The sequence below is a fragment of the Macaca thibetana genome, chromosome 4, assembly GCF_024542745.1.
Source record: "Macaca thibetana thibetana isolate TM-01 chromosome 4, ASM2454274v1, whole genome shotgun sequence".
Classification (NCBI taxonomy): Eukaryota; Metazoa; Chordata; class Mammalia; order Primates; family Cercopithecidae; genus Macaca; species Macaca thibetana.
The window spans coordinates 160,593,358-160,615,336 of NC_065581.1; the positions used below are offsets into that span (position 1 = coordinate 160,593,358).

General features: G+C 38.8%; 1 protein-coding gene across 3 annotated transcripts in view; it reads right to left on the reverse strand.

Annotated features, from left to right (window-relative positions):
* PRKN (parkin RBR E3 ubiquitin protein ligase) overlaps positions 1–21,979 on the reverse strand; it is a 1,383,066-nt gene that overhangs the window by 1,152,252 nt on the left and 208,835 nt on the right. The window contains exon 2 of one of the 3 annotated variants that reach the window (XM_050789300.1): positions 17,650–17,746. The exons of the other annotated variants lie outside the window; for them this stretch is intronic. Coding sequence (XP_050645257.1) covers positions 17,650–17,746 — 97 coding nt within the window. The remainder of the gene's footprint in view (positions 1–17,649; positions 17,747–21,979) is intronic. 3 annotated transcript variants of the gene reach the window in all.

Sequence of the window (21,979 nt, forward strand, 5' to 3'; positions counted from 1 at the left end):
AAAATGAAACTTGGTTTACTTCTTACATGGAAAAAAAGTCCTTCTTTTCCCAAATACCAAATATATAAACTTAGATTCATTTAGAAAAGTTGACTCCTCAGTAGACAATAAATGTCTCCGATGAAACAAATCTCAGATCTCTCTCTCTCCTTAAATGCACACAGAATAGGAGGGGCTCATACACATGGGTGCAAATTCTGGCTCCTCTCAATGATCCTGGGTGTGCTATTTTCCATTTAAGCCTTGGCTTTTCTCCTTCTAAAAATGGAAACCATGATATCTATGTGATAAAGCTGTGGTGAAGATTAAATTACACATAATAAATGCCCAGTAGAAAATTAGACACTTAGAAGCAATTGACAAATTGTAGCCATGATTATGTATATGAAATACTTGTAACTATAAGTCCATTTTCCACGTTGTTTATTCCTTCAAGGCTACACTTGTATTTGAATGTCTATCTGCCACTGTCTTGGTTTACAGCAAAATCACCTTATAATGAAGAAAGAGCCTGCCATGTTTCAAAACCTCCTTTAGGTGGAATCCAATGGGAAATAACTTATAAATACATATTTTTATTGTACATGTAACAGTACATTTTAACGTTTATTTTAGTGATGTTGTAATGGCTAATCGTATAAATTCTGAATCAGCCTCACTTTTCCTTTTAACTCAGTTCATATATCAGCTCTTCAGCCAATGGAAATCTCCTTTATAGGGTGTGGCATGACCATTAACCTCCCTTTGTGCCCCATGTAATTTGACTATAATAAATTTCACAATACTGTCGCTGCTTTGTGCATAGTAGACGCTCAGTGAATATTCAGTGAATTTAAACTTGGCAAGTAGTCAAAGAAAAATAACTTATTTTAAGTAACTAACTTTAACAAAACACTTAACTACACTTCCAGAAATAGGTAAAAGAACTAAAGATTACATAAACTATCAGAAGTCTAGAAAAATGTAATTCTCCAAATTGTGATTGTCAAAGTGTGAGCCCAGAGATAAATTGCCATGCCTTTACATATGAGCAAATTGGCTGTACAATTTTTACAGAAGAACTATGGTTCTGCACTGTTGGACTCAAATGTTCTTTGTGCTGCATTTTCATTAATCCAAAATACTTAGAATCATTTTGCAGAGGTGCTTGTTTTGTGCAGCAGAGGGAGGCCATGAATATCTGTTGTGCCTGAATAAAGCTCTGCAATGTTGAGTCGTGTCTTTGCTGAGTCTAGGCACCTCCACGTCTCACATGCCATGCGAATGACACAATTTGAAAAACACATCCAAATGTACACAGTATTCCATCTTCTGTGAAAAGCATAAGTAGGGAGGAGGAAGACAGGTTGGTTAATGGAAGTGAGTACAGACAGAAGGAATATGTTCTAGTTTTCAATAGCACGGTAGAGTTCCTATAGTTAATAATCATTTATTGTATATTTCAAAATAGCTAGAAGAAAAGATTTGAAATGTTCCCAACACAAAGAAATTGTAAATGTTTGAAGTGGTGGATATTCTAAATACCCTGATTTGGCCCTTACACGTTGTATGCATGTAACAAAATATCACATGTACCCATAAATAAGTACAATTGTTATATGTCTATTTAAAAAAGGAAATAAAACACCATTTACATAGAAAACAACATAAAAAGAATGTATACATTCTTTATATTGATGAGATCTCTTAAACCAATTGTGTTCAGTTCCACCTTTGAACCCTCAGAACAAGGGGTTTGTGCTTATTGTTACTTACTTGACTCTACCTGGTGTTCAGTCTGTTGTGTACAAGTCTTCTATGCATTTTATCCTTATACCCAACTCTATAAATTGTAAGCTCCCTGAAGAACGGAGCTTTGTCCTGTCCTTCCTGACACAGGCAACACTCAAAATTTGATGTCTATCTAGTCTATGTAACTATCTCTTCCAGCAGAATCTTTTTTTTTTTAATTTCCTTTCTTTTTTTTTTTTTGAGATGGAGTTTCACTCTTGTTGCCCAGGCTGGAGTGCAATGGCACGATCTCAGCTCACTGCAACCTCCACCTCCTGGGTTCAAGCAATTCTCCTGCCTCAGCCTCCTGAGTAGCTGGGATTACAGGCATGCGCCACCACGCCTGGCTAATTTTGTATTTTTAGTATAGATGGGGTTTCTCCATGTTGGTCAGGCTTCCTTTTAGAACAGTCCATAAACTACTGCCTTTAAGTGACTGAATCCTGGAAATAAGTGTCAAAAAACCTAAAAGGGTGTCCATGAAAGTATTACAGTAAATGACATGTAATAATGTGAAAATGAGAAAGAAATTGTATTATTCTGTAAGGTAAAATGATGTTTATGAGAACTGGGTTATTGTTGAGAACAGTAGCCATTAACTGCTGTTGTATTATTTATCCTCAATATATGGGCAAGATGCTACGGAAAATGATCACTGTCTAGGTATGACTGAAAAAAACAAGCATGTTCATTCTTATTTGTTCATCCATTTATTAAACAAATATTTTAATCATTTCAGCAACATGTTTGTGTTACTGCCAAAGAGAAATTAGATTCTAATGTGTTCAACTTAAAAAGACTTCAACAGCTCCCTGTTGTCTCTGGGAATAAGTCCAGGTCTTCTGCGGGATACTTAAGTTCTTTCCTGATTTGGCCTCCCTGTTTCCCTGTCTTATCTCTCATCATGCCCCTACTTCCACCCTTTATTCCTGCCGTCTTCTTTCACACCCTCTATGCCTCTATAAATCTTGTCTCTACAAGGAATAGTTTTCTTCTCTCTCCTAACTCCTATATGACCTTAATGACTTACCTGAGGCAACTCTGTGTCCTGGTAAGTCTTTCATATTATTCAAATCTAGAGCAGCTGTTCATCCTCTGGGTACCCACAGCATCCTGGGCTTTCCTTTGTCATAGCATTTGCCGTTCCTCTTCAAATCTGTTTATTTATCCCTCTTGTCCACTAGACTCTGGCAGGCCATATGATATTCTTACCTGTATGCCCAGTGCCTAGCATGGTACCCAGCAAATTGTAGGCACCCAATACACATTTACTGATGACTGAATAAATGTGGAGACTGGGGTAACTATGACAGAGAACAGACAATTAACTGGAATTCAGGAGACCCAGACACTGTTGTCTGTTGTCAAAGGTTGAAAGACTTTTGGAAAATTAATCTTTTTGTGCAATTCCTGGCATTAGCTCATGTAGTTGTCCAAAGCATTCCTTAGCTCTGTGGCTATGTGACATTTTCTAAAAGTGACAAAGCTCTAATGTGTCTCTAGCCCAGAGGAACAGTTACAGTTGGCATTTAAAAACATTATTTGTTTGCTTAGGGAGACTTTCTATATCTTAATTTCATACTACTTATGACAGGTCGCTGATACAATGTATGCAGTGTCAAATACATAATCTTTTTCAAAAGGTTTTAATAAAAAAAAAACTTACAAAAAAAAAGATTGCCTTGACAGTATATCTATAGACAGTATCTGAATTAATAAACCAACCACTTATTTTCTTTCCTAGTTAAGGATGCTATTTAGAACAAGGATTTAGGCATGACAATTGGAAAGCCATCCAATGGCTCATAGCTGTCACAATAGCTGAGGTGGGTTCCTGTCATCTCTACCCTGCCCTCCTCAGCTCAGGAGCACATCCCCTCCCATCACATCAAACAGCCATTCTTTTTTTTTTTTTTTTGAGACAGAGTCTCATGCTGCTGCTCAGGCTGGAGTGCAGTGGCACGATCTCAGCTCACTGCAACCTCCACCTCTCGGGTTCAAGGGATTCTCCTGCCTCAGCCTCCCGAGTAGCTGGGATCACAGGTGCCTGCCACCATGCCCGGCTAAATGTTTTGGGGTTTCACTATGTTGGCCAGGCTGGTCTCGAACTTCTGACCTCAAGCGATCTGCCCGCCTCGGCCTCCCAAAGTGCTGGGATTATAGGCGTGAGCCACCGCGCCCGGCCCAAACAGCCATTCTTACTGCACATCTATGTGTTGGAGCTAACTCCGTCTCTCAGGAAGATGGAGGGAATGAGTATCCTCAACAGATAACAGATTTTCATAGGCTGTGAACCTTAGTAATTTCAGTCATAGAAGAATTACCTAAATCAGTAGAGTCTCTTTTCTTACAATGGCTTCAGTGCTTTCAGATGTAGAGAACTAAATAAGCCATGCTAACAAATAGATTGGCTAGTTAAGTCTTATCTTTTTCTTAATTAATACACAATATATAATTGATACACGGTCTGTAAATAACTTGAATGTATTGAAAGAAGGGCCTTAAATGTACTTCAGAAACTATGTTTCTCTGGGTATATTTAATATTATTTCTTAAATACTATTAACTTTATTACTTTATATAATAAAGACGTTTTAGGTTGGGTGCAGCGACTCATGCCTGTAATCCCAACACTTTGGGAGGCTAAGGCAGAAGGACTGCTTGAGGACACAAGTTTGAGACCAGCCTGGGCAGTGTAGCCAGACCCAATCTTTACAAAACACTAGCCAGGCATGGTGGTGCATGCCTGTAGTACCAGGAACTCAGGGAGCCTGGGGCAAGAGGAATGCTTGAATCCAGGAGTTCAAACTATAGTCACACCTCTGCAGTCCAGCCTGGGCAACGCAGTGAGGTTCTATTTATTATAATAATAATAATAATAATAGGTGTTTTAATATCCCTCTTCCCCAGTTCCAAAATATATATTCTAAATGAGTGGAGTTCGGATCAGTGAGAGTTGATAGGGAAAAATGCAAATATAGTAGTATTTTCACTTCAGGCCAGGCCTCATGAAATTCATATCTTTAAACCTCAATATGCTTCTAAACCACCCCTGCTTTTTTTGAGACACAGTTTCACTCCGTCACCCAAGTTGGAATGCAGTGGTGTAATCTCAGCTCACTGCAACCTCCACCTCCCCGGTTCAAATGATTCTCGTGCCTCAGCCTCCTGAGTATCTGGAATTACAGGCACGTGACACCAGCCTGGCTAATTTTACATATATATGTATGTATGTATAAAATTAGTAGAGACGAAGTTTCCCCACATTGGCCAGGCTGGTCTCCTCAAACTTCTGACCTCGAGTGATTCACCCTCCTCAGCCCCTCAAAGTGGTGGGATTTTACAGGTGTGAGCCATTGTGCCTGGCCATGCTCCTAAAACTCTAACCTGTGAATCTGGAATATGTTTACATGGAAGCTCAAGATTGAGGACACTGCAGGCCATCTCAAAATGATGTCAGAGGACAGAACCAAGACTTACATTAATAGAATTGCTGGGGCACTGGTCGCCTTGTTGGAGTGGCACCCTTGAAGATAGGAAACAAAGTGACAGCTCACACCAAGTATTCACCCCTAGGCCACACAGATAAATGTGCAGCAAACCTCTCCAGGCTCCACTTGTCTGGAGAAGGAGACACGTGATATATTGATGCAATGTAGGAAAAAGAGGAATGAAGTAATTTTAAACATTCTTTTAATGGGTCATCTATCTAGAAAGAAGAATGGCAAAGAGGAAGACCAGGGCAAAATGCACCATTTTGTTTGTTACATAACATCTTAAAAGATCTCTTAAAATATATGTGCGGTTCCTCAAATTAAGCAAACATGATCATGAGGATATTTCAGATACTGAAATTGATGAAAGGCATCCCACCCCACCCCCTTATTTATTTATTTATTTAGAGACAGGGTCTCTCTCTTGCCCATGCTGGAGTCCAGTGGTGTGATCACGTCTCACCGCGACCTTGACCTCCAGGGCTCCAGTGACCCTCCTGCCTCAGCCTCTGAAGCGGCTGAGACCAAAGGTGTGCACCAGCACACACAGCTACTTTTTAAATTTTTTATAAAGAAGAGGTCTCAGTATCTTGCCCAGGCTGGTCTGTAACTCCTGGGCTCAGGCCATTTCCCCAAAATGCTGGGACTACAGGTGTGAGCCCTTGCCTGGCTGAACACTACTGCTTGAGAGGAAGCAAGGTGTGGGTGGGCCTCACTAAAGGGCAGCATTCCAATGGGGAAATATTCATGCGATATGTCTAAAGCAAATTATCATGCCTAATAATATTTCTTTTAGTTGAATAATTATAATTTCATTATGGCTCATTTCTCATCATTAATATTTTCATTTAAAATTATAAATGAGATGATCACATAAAATGGAAAACTGACTTTAAAGTTAAAATAACACACACATTCTCAGGAAAAGTGTGATCCAGCATTATATAGAATTGGAAAATACTTGGGTGATGATCAAATCCTATGTCCTCATTTCACAAATACACAAGATACTGAAGAGTCTAAATGAAACCTCAATTTTATCCACAACCAGTTTGGGATAAATCCAGCAGAACCAGTGTCTCTGGATCCCCAACCCAGTATTTCCAGAACAATATTCTGTGTTACTTAATTTTATATTTATTTGGCAAACTATATTTTAAAGTTAAAGGATCTAAACACAGAAATAGTTTGTATATTATATTTCTTGATATTAAAATGAAATATAATATCTTGTATTATATTTGGTGGACTTTTTTTGAAGTATCAAATTTATGTATTAATAACTATGGATCATGTATTACTATTCCTCAATGGCAAATTTGGCACCTTATAGAAAATAGTATATATGTCTTCATTTCCTTTTTTTTTTTTTTGGTTGGCAGGGGGGTTGTTTTTTCAGTTTTGCTCTTGTCGCCCAGGCTGGAGTGCAGTGGCACAATCTTGGCTCACTGCAACCTCCACCTCCCGGATTCAAGCAATTCTCCTGCCTCAGCTTCCTGCCAGGATTACAGGCATGAGCCACCGTGCCCAGCCTATATTCCTTCATTTCAATGAAACATTCATATTTGAATGATTTGACTACATAGAAAGCTTGAATAAAATTCCAAAACGTAGGAAAATTACAGCCCATCATAACATAATTAAAAACATAATCCAAGCCGGGTGCGGTGGCTCACACCTGTAATTCCAGCACTTTGGGAGGCTGAGACAGGCAGATCACGAGGTCAGGAGATCGAGACCATCCTGGCTAACATGGTGAAACCCCATCTCTACTAAAAATACAAAAAAGTAGCTGGGCATGGTGGTGGGCGCCTATAGTCCCAGCTACTTGGGAAGCTGAGGCAGGAGAATGCTGTGAACCCGGGAGGCGGAGCTTGCAGTGAGCCAAGATCACGCCATTGCCCTCCAGCCTGGGCGACAGAGTGAGACTCTGTCTCAAAAAAATAAAATAAAATAAATAATAATAATCCAATAAAAGTATAACCAAGCAACAGGAAGATAGTTTAGTATTTTAACCATTTGAATATAAAAGCCTTTTAACCTTTGGTCAACAGAGAAAGTCAAATTATATTTACAATTATCTAAAAGTAAATTAAGTGGAAAAATACCTACAACATAAATGTTGACAGAGCTGAACTCAGAGGAACGAACAGCTTTTCGATACTGAAAGGAGAGAAGACGTAACTTAAACTTACCCAATGTGGTAAACGGGAGGGTGATGGGGCAAGTGAAGGACTAGGCTGGAACACCACACTAATTCTAAGTCAGATTACAAAGGACTTCAAATGCCGTGCAAAAGAAATCTGAATAACTTTTACATGACAAAAATAACACATCAGAATTTTTTAACAAGCAGAGAAGGACTTCTTGGCAACACAGCTGACTGAACTGAGAAGAGCTCCTCTTCCTGCTCCAGAAAAGAGAGACAGAGAGGACAGACAGAGAGAGATCACAAAGACAGAAGAAGGCAGGCTGATGGGAAACTCCAGGGGTTGGAAAGCAGAGGGAAGGCCAACCCGGCGTGGTGAGAACCCCAGCTGACTCCGCGCCAGCCTAGGGTCCTGGCCCTAGACCTTGCTGTCAGGGCTGAAGGATGGAGCTGAGCATGCTTGCTAATACTAGACACGTGTTTTAGGGTCTGCAAGAGGCAGAAAGCTAGATCTGAGAATCTGTGCATAAACCATGACCCTGGAAGAGACACTTGGAAAAGGAGTTTACAAAACTTCACCCAAATAAGTGGCAATGAAGCCCAGGGCTCTGGGATGATAAAAACCAACAAAAAGTGTTATAATAACAGTAGTAACTAAAACAGTGACATCTTGGAATAAGGAACACATAATAGATCAATGGGCTGGAACAGAAGCCCTACATAGATATGACGTCTTGGTGTACGACAGATATAGCATTCTATATTAGTAGGAAAGGATAGAGTCCTATATACATGAGACCAATATGTGAAAAGCAAAGTGTTAACATTTAAGAGAGAAATATAGGAGGATGTTTTATAATGTTAGCATAGGGAAGGCTTTATTTTACAAGTTCATGAAAAAAAAGAACTGATATATTTGTCCCCATTCTATTTAAAGCATCTTCATGTTTAGACAAACTACAACGCAAATGAAGACAAGACACAAACTGGAAAAAGACACCACTGATAAAAGATTAGTATCCAAAATGAATAAAAATTCTAGAAATCAATAGAGAATTCAAAAAAGACCCAAGAAAACATTGAGGAAGGACAGAACTAGGCAATGCACAGAAGAGGTAACCTGAATAACCACTGGCCATAAGGAAGATGCTCCACCTCAGCATGAATCAGGAACACTGAGGAACGTGGCAAGGCTGCCTCATCTTATGGCCATTTTACTGTGGAAAAATCTAAGGTTCCAAAGATACTAAGGGAGGGGGAAAATGCAGAGCAATAAGTGCTTCCATAAACTGCCAGTGGGCATGTAGGAGTTTATTTGTACAACCAGATTGAGAGAAATGTGTAAAGAGCTACTAAGGTTTAGTATTCACATTCCACTGGACCTAGCAATTCCGTTCCTAAGAGTATGTTCTAGGGGCACTATTTTCATATGTTCAAGTAAACATGTACAAGGATTTTTAATGTAGCTTTATTTGTAATTGCAAAAATTTGGCAATGTACAAAATGTTTATCAACAGGACAATGATTACATGCACTGTGGTAGTATCATAAAAAGGCATGGCATGCCCCTATTAAAATAAGCATACTAGAGCAATTTTTCTCAAAATGTTGTTCAGGAATAGCAGAATCAGCATCACCTGGAAACTTATTAAAATGTAAATTCGCAGACCCCACTCAAGATCCACTGAATCCGAAATTCTGGCAGTGGGAACCAGCAATCTGTGTTTTAACAAGCTCCCTTTCCCCCATGTCAGGTTGAGAGCAGTTATACTGGATTTACCTGTGTCCACATAGATAAGCTTCAAAACCAAAATCTGAACCAAAAAAGCAACTATGTAGCACAATTAACATAAATCTTAAGACCACAAGTAATATATAGATAGAAAGGATATACACCAACTTTAGGAGGGACGAAGGGTAATAGAAAAGGAGAGGATTTCAAATGTACCCATAATATGTGATTTACTTGACAAAATGATTTGAAGTAGATCTTGAAAACTGTATTTGTCACATCAGCATGATAAGTATAGGGGTGTCTGCTAGATTATTCTCCGCATTTTTCAGTTAGTTTTGAGTATTTCACAAGCATACTGACACAGCCAAGTCTGTGTTTCTGTAGGATAACCACAGTGTACAGGAAGGTGTAAGGCAGGAGAGACGGGAGGCAGGGGCAACAAGTTCCTATATTGCTTCAGTTACCCAGCAAAGGAAGGGGGGTTTAACTGAGGTGTCAGTTTTCTAGGACTTCATCCTCCATTTGGTGCTGGGAGTGAAGAAAAGGGGCAGCCAAACGCTTCCAAAATGTGCAGGTATATGGAATGAAATCTGAATCTGAGGAGAAAATGCATTTCCTCATTCAATAGTTGGTATTTGATAACAGAGACAGCAAACGGTGTGTAAAGCAAGATGAAAAAAACACTGATGACAGAACCCTCAGGAAAATAAAGAGGAAGTCAAAAAAAAAAAAAAAAGGAATGCCTTTAGAGGTAGGAAGAAAAAAAGAAGCAAAACAATTTCTACTAAAGTCAAGAGTTTTACAATGGAAGATACCATGTGGCAGAGAAATGTCTAGCAAGCTAAAGACTGAGAAGAAAGATGTGATACTAGGAAGAGAATTTGATTATTAGAGTCCTCCCGCCAGCCCCCTGAAATGCTTATTTTAGAAGAGATCTTGGAGAAAAAGTCTGTTTCATTATTTGAAAGATTAAATGTGCAATACGGAATTGGTAACACCAAATATGGACTTACCTTCTAAGATGTTCTGAGACAAAACATAAGTACAGGAAGCAATAACTGGTGATTAAAGTTTAGGAGGAGGTAGGATAAAAATGGAATCATGAGCCCAGGTGAAAGGGTCAGCTTTGGGAAAGATGAGGAATCCTTGCTTCGGTAGAAGAGATAAGGGGGAGATACCAATACGTGGGAAGAGATGAAGAGATGAGTTTAGGAAAGTTCAAGGAGCAACTAGTTCCATCCAGCATCAACTTGGAGGCAAGAGCACATGACAGGTGCCAGAGGTGGACTTAAGGGGCTGAGAAGAGACAAGGTTGGCACTGGAGAATGCAAAATGGGGTTTGCTAAGAAAAGATCAAAGAATCGCCATCCCATATTTTGAGGGAATTAGGGACAAAAATATTTTATATAATGAGTGAGCACAGTTATTTCAAGTAGCCTGATGGCAGAACAGGAGAGGGTAAAAAAGACCTGGGTTCTTCTGAAAGTGAAGAATGAGAAGGCAAGCACTCCAGTATTTGCATTATCTCAACATCCAATGATCTGGAAGATATGCTAGATCCACCTCCAAAATATACTGAATTTCCATCCATTCTTCTTTCCCTTCTAGTTTTTCACGTTATGATTTCTCACCCAGAACAAGACAATAGCAGTAACTATTCTCACTTCCACTATGCTGGCTTCCTAAGACTCTTTCTCCCTAGAAGTCAGAGTAACTTCTTTGAAATGCAAATCGTATGATTTCACTTCCATGCTGAAAACCATCCAGTGGCTTCCCACTGTCCTAGATGAAATCCAAAGGTGGACCCTGGGAAGCAGAAAAGACAGTCAAGAGTTATTCCTGTCTCTCAAAAAAAAAAAAAAAAAAAAAAAAAAAAAAAAAAATATATATATATATATATATATATACACACACACACACGCATATTCCTTAAGGTTAAAAATACCCAGTTCACTCCTTTTGCCAGCACCATATTGACAGTCTCAAATTCTATTCAATGATTTTGAAGAATAACTTAAGTAACAAAAAGATCTACGACACAAATTAAATCATTGTTAAGTGTGAACTAGGTATATTAACTGAACTAATAGGAACATATTTACAAGGTATGTATAGGATTTATGAAAGCCTATACTCTACTTTTCCTCTAAAAGACTTATTTTTAATTACATTATTTGAGTGATCATTTGACCTATATCCATCTCCCCTGTTATAGTGTGAGCTTCAACAAGACAGGGATCATCTCCATCTACTTTATTCACAGGATTATCCTCAGGATTCAGCATAGATCTGACATGCTGTAGGAGCTCAGTCAATACTGGATGAATTACTGAATAAATGTTAGTTAAATTACTGAATACTCAATGAGGTAGAACAGAAAAGGCTTGGGCAGAGTCCCAGGCAGGATGAAGGACTGCAGTCCAAACTCTATGATTAAGGAAGTATGAGACTTACTGTACTAGTCAATTTTCATGCTGCTGATAAAGATATACCTGAGACTGGGCAATTTACAAAAGAAAGAGGTTTAATTGGACTTACAGTTCCACATAGCTGGGGAAGACTCAGAATCATGGCAAGAGGCAAAAGGCACTTCTTACACGGCAGTGGCAAGAGAAAATGAGGAGGATGCAAAAGCAGAAATCCCTGATAAACCCATTAGATCTCCTGAGACTTATTCACTACTACGAGAACAGTATGGGGGAACCGCCCCCAGGATTCAAATTATCTCCCACCAGGTCCCTCCCACAACACATGGGAATTACGGGAGTACAAATCAAGATGAGATTTGGGTGGGGACACAGAGCCAAACCATATCACTTGCTTATGTCACGTTATCTTTCTAAGACTTATTTGTCTCATTTGTCAAATGACATAACATGATCTGCATTCTAAGCAAATGAAAATGCTGTACCGTTGGTTATCATAAACTGTGATGACTAACAATTACATGGAACTTAGTGAGAGTCAATTTGTTTTCTGACACACTAAAAGTCCTCAGGGTTTAAGAAAGCAACAACATCTGCCATAAAGCAAACAATGTCAGTCACCGGCCATCTCTCTAAAGACCCAGAGTGTTTGTAAGCCATGAGGCCCCAGGGTTAGGGGCTCTCTGTAAGGCCTCTCAGACTCTTTAAGGACTTTCAAGCCTCAGCATTTTTACCAAGCAGAATCTCAGAAGCCTATATCTAGTACTAGAAATATGACAGAAGCTATATAAGCCTGGGAGGTTGAGGCTGCAGTGACCCGTGATTGCACCACTCCACTCTAGCCTGAGTGACAGAGCAAGACTCTGTCTCAAAAAACAAACAACAACAACAACAACAACAAAAGGAAGCTAAAGTTTCTTTACAAAAAGAGGCAGATAAGACTTCATAGAGATATTTGGCTATTCAAGTGAGAACACTCAGATCTTCTCACACCACAAATCCATTATCAAAATAACTAAATCTGAGAATGAGGAAACACCACTGGTCTCAATGACAAGTCACTAAACTTCAAATAAACACTCACGATGCTTTGCAGGTATCATTGTTGTGGCCAATAACAAATAAAATTTAACCCAGCAGCTTTAATGTCACGGCCCTTCTATTTATTAAGTGGGTATTTGTACAAAGGTATCCATTAAACCCCGAGTTTGCCTCAAATTTTAAAACACAATTTTAAAACATTTGCTGCCATCACTGACTTGTTCCCTTCCAACCTGCTCTCCATTAGGGACTCCTTCGTTTGGTTTGCACAGACAGTCCATTCTGTACATACTGGTTAAGATTTTACTGTAAGAAAATTTCTTATAGGCAATCCAGTATATATGACCAAATTTGTGTATTTCATGTTGCCGTGTTCCCTGAATATTTAAATGAAAAGTCTTAACAAAAAGAGGATTTGAAAAAATGTCGATACGCTAAATTTAGCTGATCTTAAAAACAAGCCTATCTTAGAACATTCTCTCAGGTAAATCATGCATAATTCATAGATTTTTCCTGAAACATTATGTACACATCCATGCATCTCAAGTCATTAAAAAATAAATTAGTTTGAAAGTGACAATAGTAAAATACCATCCTGGGATGGAAAAGTTACCGAGATAGCAAATGTCTTACATTACAAAGGATGTACCTTTGCTATCCCCAGAGCAGTATTTTACACAGACACTGCTGTATAAAAAGAGTCATTAGTTGTTTTATTACATCGTTCTGTTTATTTATTTTTAATAAAAATGGTGTGAATCCTTAAATTATTTTGAATTTGAAAGGCAATTCCCACTCCTGCTGGAAGCTAGCTGAGGACTGGACGGTCCTGCTGTTACTGCCTGCGTGAACTGTTCCTCCTGGTGAATTATATAACCAGTTAATGTACAAAGGAAAATAGGCAACTCCCATTTGGCATGTCATTCTTTTATGCTCAAGAGCTCATTTCACATGCAACAAATCTCCACGGCAGTACTGAAAGGACCTAATGAAGGAACACAACGATTTAGGTCAGCCCAGAAAGGCTTTGATTTCTTCAATGAAGAGTGTCTTGACTGAAAGCATTTTCTCCAATGTAACATTACAGCTTCAGTTGGCACCTAACACCGACACCTCTACGTTCACTAAATAGATGTTTTTATTTACTTAATCCAAAACCAGAGTGGTCCAAAGCAGTTAGATAAATTTGAGTATTTTTCTTTTTTGCAACTGTAATTGAAATTCTGTTGGTTGAATAAAAACTGGAACTTGCCTTTCTGAGGAATGAATTCATGCCACAGAACTTGTTCAGAATTTGGAATGCATTTTCCATATGATGATGGCAGGTGCTTTCTCACATGTGAGAGGGAGACACTCCTAGGTAAGTCTGGTCACAATCAAATCTCTGTATTTTCTTAGTATCAGGCCCTTGTTTAGTTGCCTCCTTGGCCAACTACACTGAGGAAGCAGGGATTGGTCTCTGGGGAGGGGGGTGAAGACATCCAAGTCTGAGCCCTCCAGTGCCCATTTATAACAGCAAAACAGCCTCTGTTCCCTTTTCAATGCAAAGTACTTTCTCATATCACCTTAAAACATATTTATGCTGAAGGCCATGCATGATGGCTCACACCTGTAATCCAGCACTTTGGGAGGCTGGGCGAGCAGATCACTTGAGGTCAGGAGTTCGAGACCAGCCTGGCCAATGTAGAGAAACCCTGTCTCTACTAAAAATGCAAAAAATTAGCCGGGTGTGGTGGTGTGTGACTGTAATCCCAGCTACTCGGGAGGCTGAGGCAGGAGAATCACTTGATCCTGGGAAGCAGAGGTTGCAGTGAGCCAAGACTGCGCCACTGTACTCCAGTCTGGGCAATACAGTGAGACTCAGTCTCAAAACAAAAGCAAAAACAAAAAATACACACACACACACACACACACACACACACACACACTGAACAATAAAATTTTCCTACATTTAGGAAGAAAAGTAGGTTTCATAAAGGAAATTTTAATGAAACGACCATTTATAAAGACTAATAGTACAGTTTTCCACTAATATTTTTTTCATGATTGAGACTTTGAAGTTTTTCTGTAGAAAGAACCCAGTAATTTTACATTTTAATTATGTTATCTTTTATATGCTTTCTTTGTGTCTGCCTAATTTCATATTACCTTTTTTTCTTATCAGGCCTAGAAGCTACCACTCTTTGGTATTACTTACTAATTATGTTTCTAGTACTTACTGAGATACATTAACACAAATTGAAATGGCAACATGAAATGCAATTATGCCTACTTACAGACATTCTAGATACACATGTACCATATTGCCTTAAAGTGCAGTTTATTTTACCTGCTAGAAAAACTGTGAAGCAGGAACACAGACATGTATACAGAACTGTACAGAATACAAAAAGAAAAAAATGTCTACAGTGTTTTCCTTTCCCACAGTTTTCATGTGATTTAGACATTAAATGTCTTACATTTAAATTCTGCAACTGTAGAAAATGTAGATAATTAAAAGGGAATAGGAAATCAGAATCTAAGCCATCATTTAGGTTCCCTGTATTGTTTATGGACTATTAATAATATATATATATACAACTAAAGAGATCATACAAATAAAGCCCACGGTCTGGGGACAGTAAAGGGACTAGTACTCACCCCAGACCACTCTAAAGACCACCATCTCATCCTGGTATTAAGACCCCAAATTGGCATCCCTGCATCTGGTTCTAACCAGCCTCCCATGGTACCTGATCTACAGCTTTATATAGAAAAAACGGCACAATTCTAGTGAGCACTGTTTCTTGAAAACTGCACTTTGCATACAGAGATTTAATTTTTAATAATTTAAAAGTAATGGAGATTACACTGAAAATGATGATGTCTCAATGAAAATAAGCCTCAGCTAATACAACTCACATTTCAATAGTTATTTGAAGCACACCACCTTATATTTATGCTGTGTTAGGGAAATAGCACAGAAAGGCTGATGAAAAGTGTTCACTGCATGCCAATAAGCCAAACATCACAGGAAGTGTGTAAATGGATTAGGATTCTTAGACGAATCTATCTAGCACAGCAATATGTAACAAATTAAAGTGGAAGAATGAAAATATTACTATCATCACTTTCCTTACAGCTTCTCCTTACTAAAAATGGGTTGTGCCATTTCTTATTACAACAAAAGTTTTTCTTGATGGGAATACTGCTAATATGGTCATGGGAGGGGTAGAAATCAAGCATAAGCATGGAATTTAGCACAAAGTACACCTTTACTCACAAAAGGGGGGAAACATTTTAGCATGAAGATTGCTTGGTACTTATGTTGCACTGCTAACTGCATATTCTAGAAATAATTAATGTTAGTCTCAATTACCAGTATGCAATTCACATTTTCAGCTAAATCAATAACTGAAATAACAACAAGGGAGAATTCCCCTTATATTATTAATAGATTCTCAGCCTTATTTAAGCATCAGAACACCTGGAAGTCACAATGCTCTTTGCAGTTATTGTTATACCTAGTGTCCGTCATAGGTGTTACTAATTTTGTCATGCATAAGTGTTATTACAGAAATCACAATTATGAGCACGCACATCCATCCACAAAAGCAGTAAGCAACTGATCTAAGTATGACTGGCTGCTTCTATGCTGTACTGTGACATTCGTGTGTGCTATCTGCTTGCTAGCTAATTACCAGCTACACTTTATTAACAAACAAAGGTAGGTTTAAAAACAATTATAGGATAAAAACTTTAAATTTGTAATATACTATCCATTTACTTACTTTTCCTGAAAAGTGGGAAAACATTACAATTATTCAATTTTAGTGATTAAAGATCAGTCTAGCATACTGTGCTATGCACAATAGTTCTAACTGTTGGTAAGACGTAATCTTTGCCTTTGAAATATTTCCAGTCTGTTAGGGCTGGCACAAATCCTAAACTTTTAAATACGTTTCTCATATAGAGCTGCAGTAGGATTGACATGGGCTACCTGGCTTACTAACCACTGAAGATGAAGAATGCTTCTCAGGGAAAATTATACCTGAACCAGTTCTTGAAACAAGAGTCTGAAAGGAAAGGTGGAAATTATATCCTCGGCAGAGGAAGCAGCATGACCAAGGCAAGGAGACAGAAAAAGGCATTCCAGCTGGGCGTGGTGACTTAAGTCTATAATCCCAGCACTTTGGGAAGCTAAGGCAGGCAGATCACTTGAGGTCGGGAGTTCTAGACCAGCCTGACCAACATGGTAAAACCCCATCTCTACAAAAAATACAAAAATTAGCTGGGCATGGTGGCAGGCGCCTGTAATCCCAGCTACTCGGGAGGCTGAGGCAGGAGAGTCACTTGAACCCAGGAGGCGGAGGTTGCAGTGAGCTGAGATAGCACCACTGCACTCCAGCCCGGGGAACAGAGCAAGATTCTGAAGAAAGGGGAGGGGAGGGGAGGGGAGGGGAGGGGAGGGGAGGGGAGGGGAGGGAAGGGAAGAGGAGGGGAGGGGGGAGGGGAGGGGAGGAAAGGGGAGGGAAGAGGATGGGAGGGGAGGGGAGGGGAGGGGAGGGGGAAAAGAAAAGAAAAGAAAAAAAAGAAAAGAGAAAAGAAGAGAGGGAAAGAGAGAAAGAAGAAAAAAGAGAGAGAGAGAAGGAAAGACAGAGACAGAGAAAGACAGAGAAAGAAGGAAGGAAAAAGGCATAACATGGTGGGGAAGCCAAGTGGTAGCTTTTCATGACTAGACTGTAGAAGTTCAAGGCTGGAGTGACTGGAGAAGGTAACTGGATATAAACCAGACTTAAATGATGGAATAACAATTATGAATTGGGAGACAAGGAAAATGTTGACAATTTTAGGCACCAGGTAGTAAAACTATCCTCATTCTTTTGAAAATTAACCAGGCTGGGCACAGTGGTTCACACCTGTAATCCCAGCACTTTGGGAGGCCAAGGTGGGCAGATCACTTTAGGTCAGGAGCTTGAGAACATCCTGGCCAACATGGTGAAATCCCGTCTCTACTAAAAATACAAAAAATTAGCCGGGCATGGTGGTGCACGCCTGTAGTCCCAGCTACTTGGGAGGCTGTGGCAGGAGAATTGCTTGATCCCAGGAGGCAGAAGTTGCAGTGTACTGAGATCGCACCATTGCACTCCAGCTTGGGCAACAAGAGCGAAACTCTGTCTCAAAAAACAAACAAAAACCTACTGACAATAAGAGAGGATCAGTATTTACAAAGTGACTCATTTAAAATACGGAATAACTTAACCTAGCACAAGAGTAGGCATGGTGTCGGAGTACAGATGCCAGTGAATTAAGGCTCTGTGCTGCCTTCCATATTCCAAAGGCAGCTTGAGCTCCAGTGTGTAAAATCAATTGAGCATTCAGGGTTCTGGGCCAGGTACCAGCATTAGTCTATGAGGGTTCCTGGATAGGTTCATTTTGGGCTTTGTGGGGTCAGGAGGTACCCCAGACACAAACACTTTGAGAAACAGGCCCTATTCTTAGGTGATGCTTAGATGAAGTGATAATATATTATTAATAGTTTTGATATTAACATATGTGAGATTTTGTATGTGTGTGTATGCACACATACAAACACATCTCATTTATTCTATTTCCCACTGAATAAATGGCCATTAGTCCAAATGCATTTATTTTTAATATATCTGATGTTTAACCCATGACCAAATGGACTCAGGAAATAATCTGTCTTCCTTGGGTAAGAAGAGTCCTATGTTTTAAAGGATTTTACATTGTTTTGCTGTAATTTCATATATGAAGGAAATCTAAAAACTATTCATGATTTACGTTTATTCATGATTCACAAATTGTATTCTATGAATCAATAAAATAATTAAAGATATCAAAATATATTCAACTCATGTTAAAAAAATATGGCTGATGGTTGGACACAGTGGCTCACGCCTGTAATCCCAATGCCTTGGAAGGCCAAGGCAGGAGGACTGCTTGAGACCAGGAGTTTGAGACCAGCCTGGACAACATAGCGAGACCCTCATCTCTACAAAAATATATATAAATATTTTTAAATATGGCTGAGTGTGGAAGAACACATTTTTGGATTTGCAAATCAGTTAATGAAAGCCACTGATCATTTACCTTCCAAAGAAGAATCAGACATTTCTAAGACAGCTACACCATGGTACAGTTTACTAGCTACTGTTTTAGTTTTAAAAATTAACATAAATTTCATTTTATTAGCTGATGTTTTTAATATAAGAGCCAACCGCATTAAAAATCGGTAGCACAGACTGGGCACGGTGGCTTACGCCTATAATCCCAGCACTTTGGGAGGCCGAGGCGGGAGGATCACAAGGTCAGGAGATCGAGACCATCCTGGCTAACACGGTGAAACCCCATCTGTACTAAACATACAAAAAATTAGCCGGGTGTGGTGGCACACGCCTGTAATCCCAGCTACTCGGGAGGCTGAGGCAGGAGAATCACTTTAACCTAGGAAGCGAGGTTGCAGTGAGCCAAGATCGCACCACTGCACTCCAGCCTGGGCAACTCCATCTCAAAAAAAAAAAAAAAAAAAAAAATCAGTAGCACTTATAATGAACTCTAAGCATTGTAAATGGTGACTTGACATAATTTAGCATTGAGATGAATTTGGGGAAGCATCTTTCTTTTGCGGTTTGTTTGTAGCATCTCAGATCTCCCCTCCCAACTCCTCTCTATCCACCAGTTCCCTCTTGCCCATGTGCTGCTATTCTCTTGGTCACTCGTAATCGTTTAGCCTGTGAAATTTATTCTCTATTTACAACTGGCTACTACCTCACTACTTCTAAACCTCTTGCCAAATATTACTACAAACCAATGAATTTATAAAACCTGTTCAAACACAAAGATGGGCAAGAGAGACTGTATTGTCTTACAATTGCCTCTATGTTCCTTAAGATTTAGCGTATCTTCTTCCCTGGGCACAAATTTGGCATTTACTGCACTATTTCAAGTAATTACTTACTCAGTTTTGTCATTCACATTTTTAAATGGAAAGAAAATGTCTAAGGCTCTTAGTTAAAAAAAAAAAAAAAAGATTAAGAGTGTCAGAATTATTCTGATCCAATGACTTTCGCTAAGCAAATCTTTTTAAAACAGCTCAAATAGTATGAGCATTTTACAAATGAGCTTTAAACATCCTTAATCTAAATTGTTCTTAACTTCTGAATACCTAGAAAACTACTATTTGCAGCTTGAATATAAACATCCATGCTAGACTAATGCAGAAAAATCTAGGGCAAATCCATGATTAATATTTTTTTCCAGTTTGCAATATCCAGCTCTGTTTAAGAAAGGGCCTTAATGAATGCTGCTGTAATAATTTAAATAGAAAATTGATTTCATTTTTGCATTCTCACTGTCATTTCTATCAGAATTGTCACAATCACTCACATCCTCTATTCATTATATCAATTTCTATCTACACTCATTTCACAAATGAAAAATACATCATTAAACCCATCACATTTTCCAAAACTATAAGTAAGCACATGAAATCCTCGCTTCTTTGTAAAGAACTGCCAACATGAGAGGGCAAACTCTAGCTAGTAAAGTGAAGGATGGATGGTTCAAATTTATCCTTGTAAGTTATGGCTGCATTTAAATTTAATTGTCTGTAAACTAAAGGGTGCTTTTCTCCCTCTGGATAACCTTAAATATTTCGCCATGGCTTTATTCAAACTACTGTGAAAACTTAAACACATATTCCTCATGATTATATCCATTTTGGTCTTTAGAAGAAGAACTAGCAGAGCTTAAACGTATTAGAACCCCTTCTTAGACACATGATGTTAAAACTCAGTTTGCTTGAAAAAACATAGTACTATTCTATACACACACAAACTCCATATAGTAATTCCATATATTTACATAAGCATATTATGTCTGTGTGAATGTGTGTAACACATATATATATAATGTATGTATTATATGTATTTTTAGTACATATTTATAGTTTTGTCAACTAAATACTTTCTGTTTAAGGAATACTGTTTAAGCACAAAATATAGTATGGTTCAAATTTTTTAAAAATCACAGCTTACTTAATAAAAGATTAAGAAAACTTAAGCAAATTGATCATAAATGTTAGGGGCAAGTAAGCATGAATAGAATTTTAATTTAACATCTTATTTTGACTCAGTATTATCGTTTTCAAATCATAGGAGGTTTGGCAAAATGGAATATCAAACTAAGAAACATTTAGTGAGATTACTTATAAAGATGTAACTCACTTATTTGAAGTCTCAAGTTAATGCTTATTATTCTCAACCTGACAGTTTTCTTTGAGTAAGAATTATTTAGTAGTGCTAGAATATTAATATTTGTATGATTACATTTTTTTTTTTTAGACAAGGTCTGGCTCTGTCACCCAGACTAGAGTACAGTGGGGCAACCTCTACTCACTGCAACCCCCGCCTCCCAGGCTCAAGCCATCCTCCAAACTCAGCCTCCCAAGTAGCTGGGACTACAGGCTCAGACAACCATGCCCAGCTAATTTTTGTATTTTTTGTAGAGAAGGGGTTTTGCCATGGTGCCCAGGCTGGTATTGAACTTGTGAGCTCAAGTGATTCGCCCGCCTCGGCCTCCCAAAGTGCTGCGATTAGAGGCATGAGCCACTGCACCCAGCCTTACAATTTGTTTTTGATGATGCTAGTCAACAGTAAACACAACAATGGCTATTGGTCTATATCATCATGATAAAGCAGATTAAAGAGTATTTGGCTTTTGTTTGTTTTGTTAAACTGTTTCTAATAAAGTGAGCAAGTTTTGTTTTAAGTCACCCATTCCAATGAGTTTGCTACGTAGGCTGCTGGGCAGCAGAAACCATGATGGGGCAGGTGAACACCTTACTTCAAGAGCTATTAGGTGAGTCGTCACACCTAACATCGCTGGGTTTTTCTCCCATGCCCTAAAGTCTTTCTAACACTAACCAGAAGTACTGCACCTGTTACACAATAGTCCTCTGTCCTATAACACTGTGAGTCAGATCATCCGATCAGAAAAAAAAAAATCAATATTTACACAGTTATAACTTCAGACTAAACAACAACAAAAAGAAGTCATTTTGTTGGACCATAGAGGCTTGAAAAATGTAAATGATTTACCTTCAACCCTGACTGCTCCAGCAAATAACCCCAATTAACTCCTGCTCCTCAAATTTTCCTTCCTGTTCTATTTTCTGTTGATTCTATTACCAGCATCGAAACCTTGGAGTCATGGCTCATGCCTTCCTGATACAGTCACATCCAAGAAGCTGTCAAACCCAATGGCTCAAATGTGTACCCTCCTCTCCATTTCTGCTGTTACCTAAGTTGAATGCTTATGAAGTGATCAGAGGAGCAATTGAGAATTCATCAAATTAGGAATG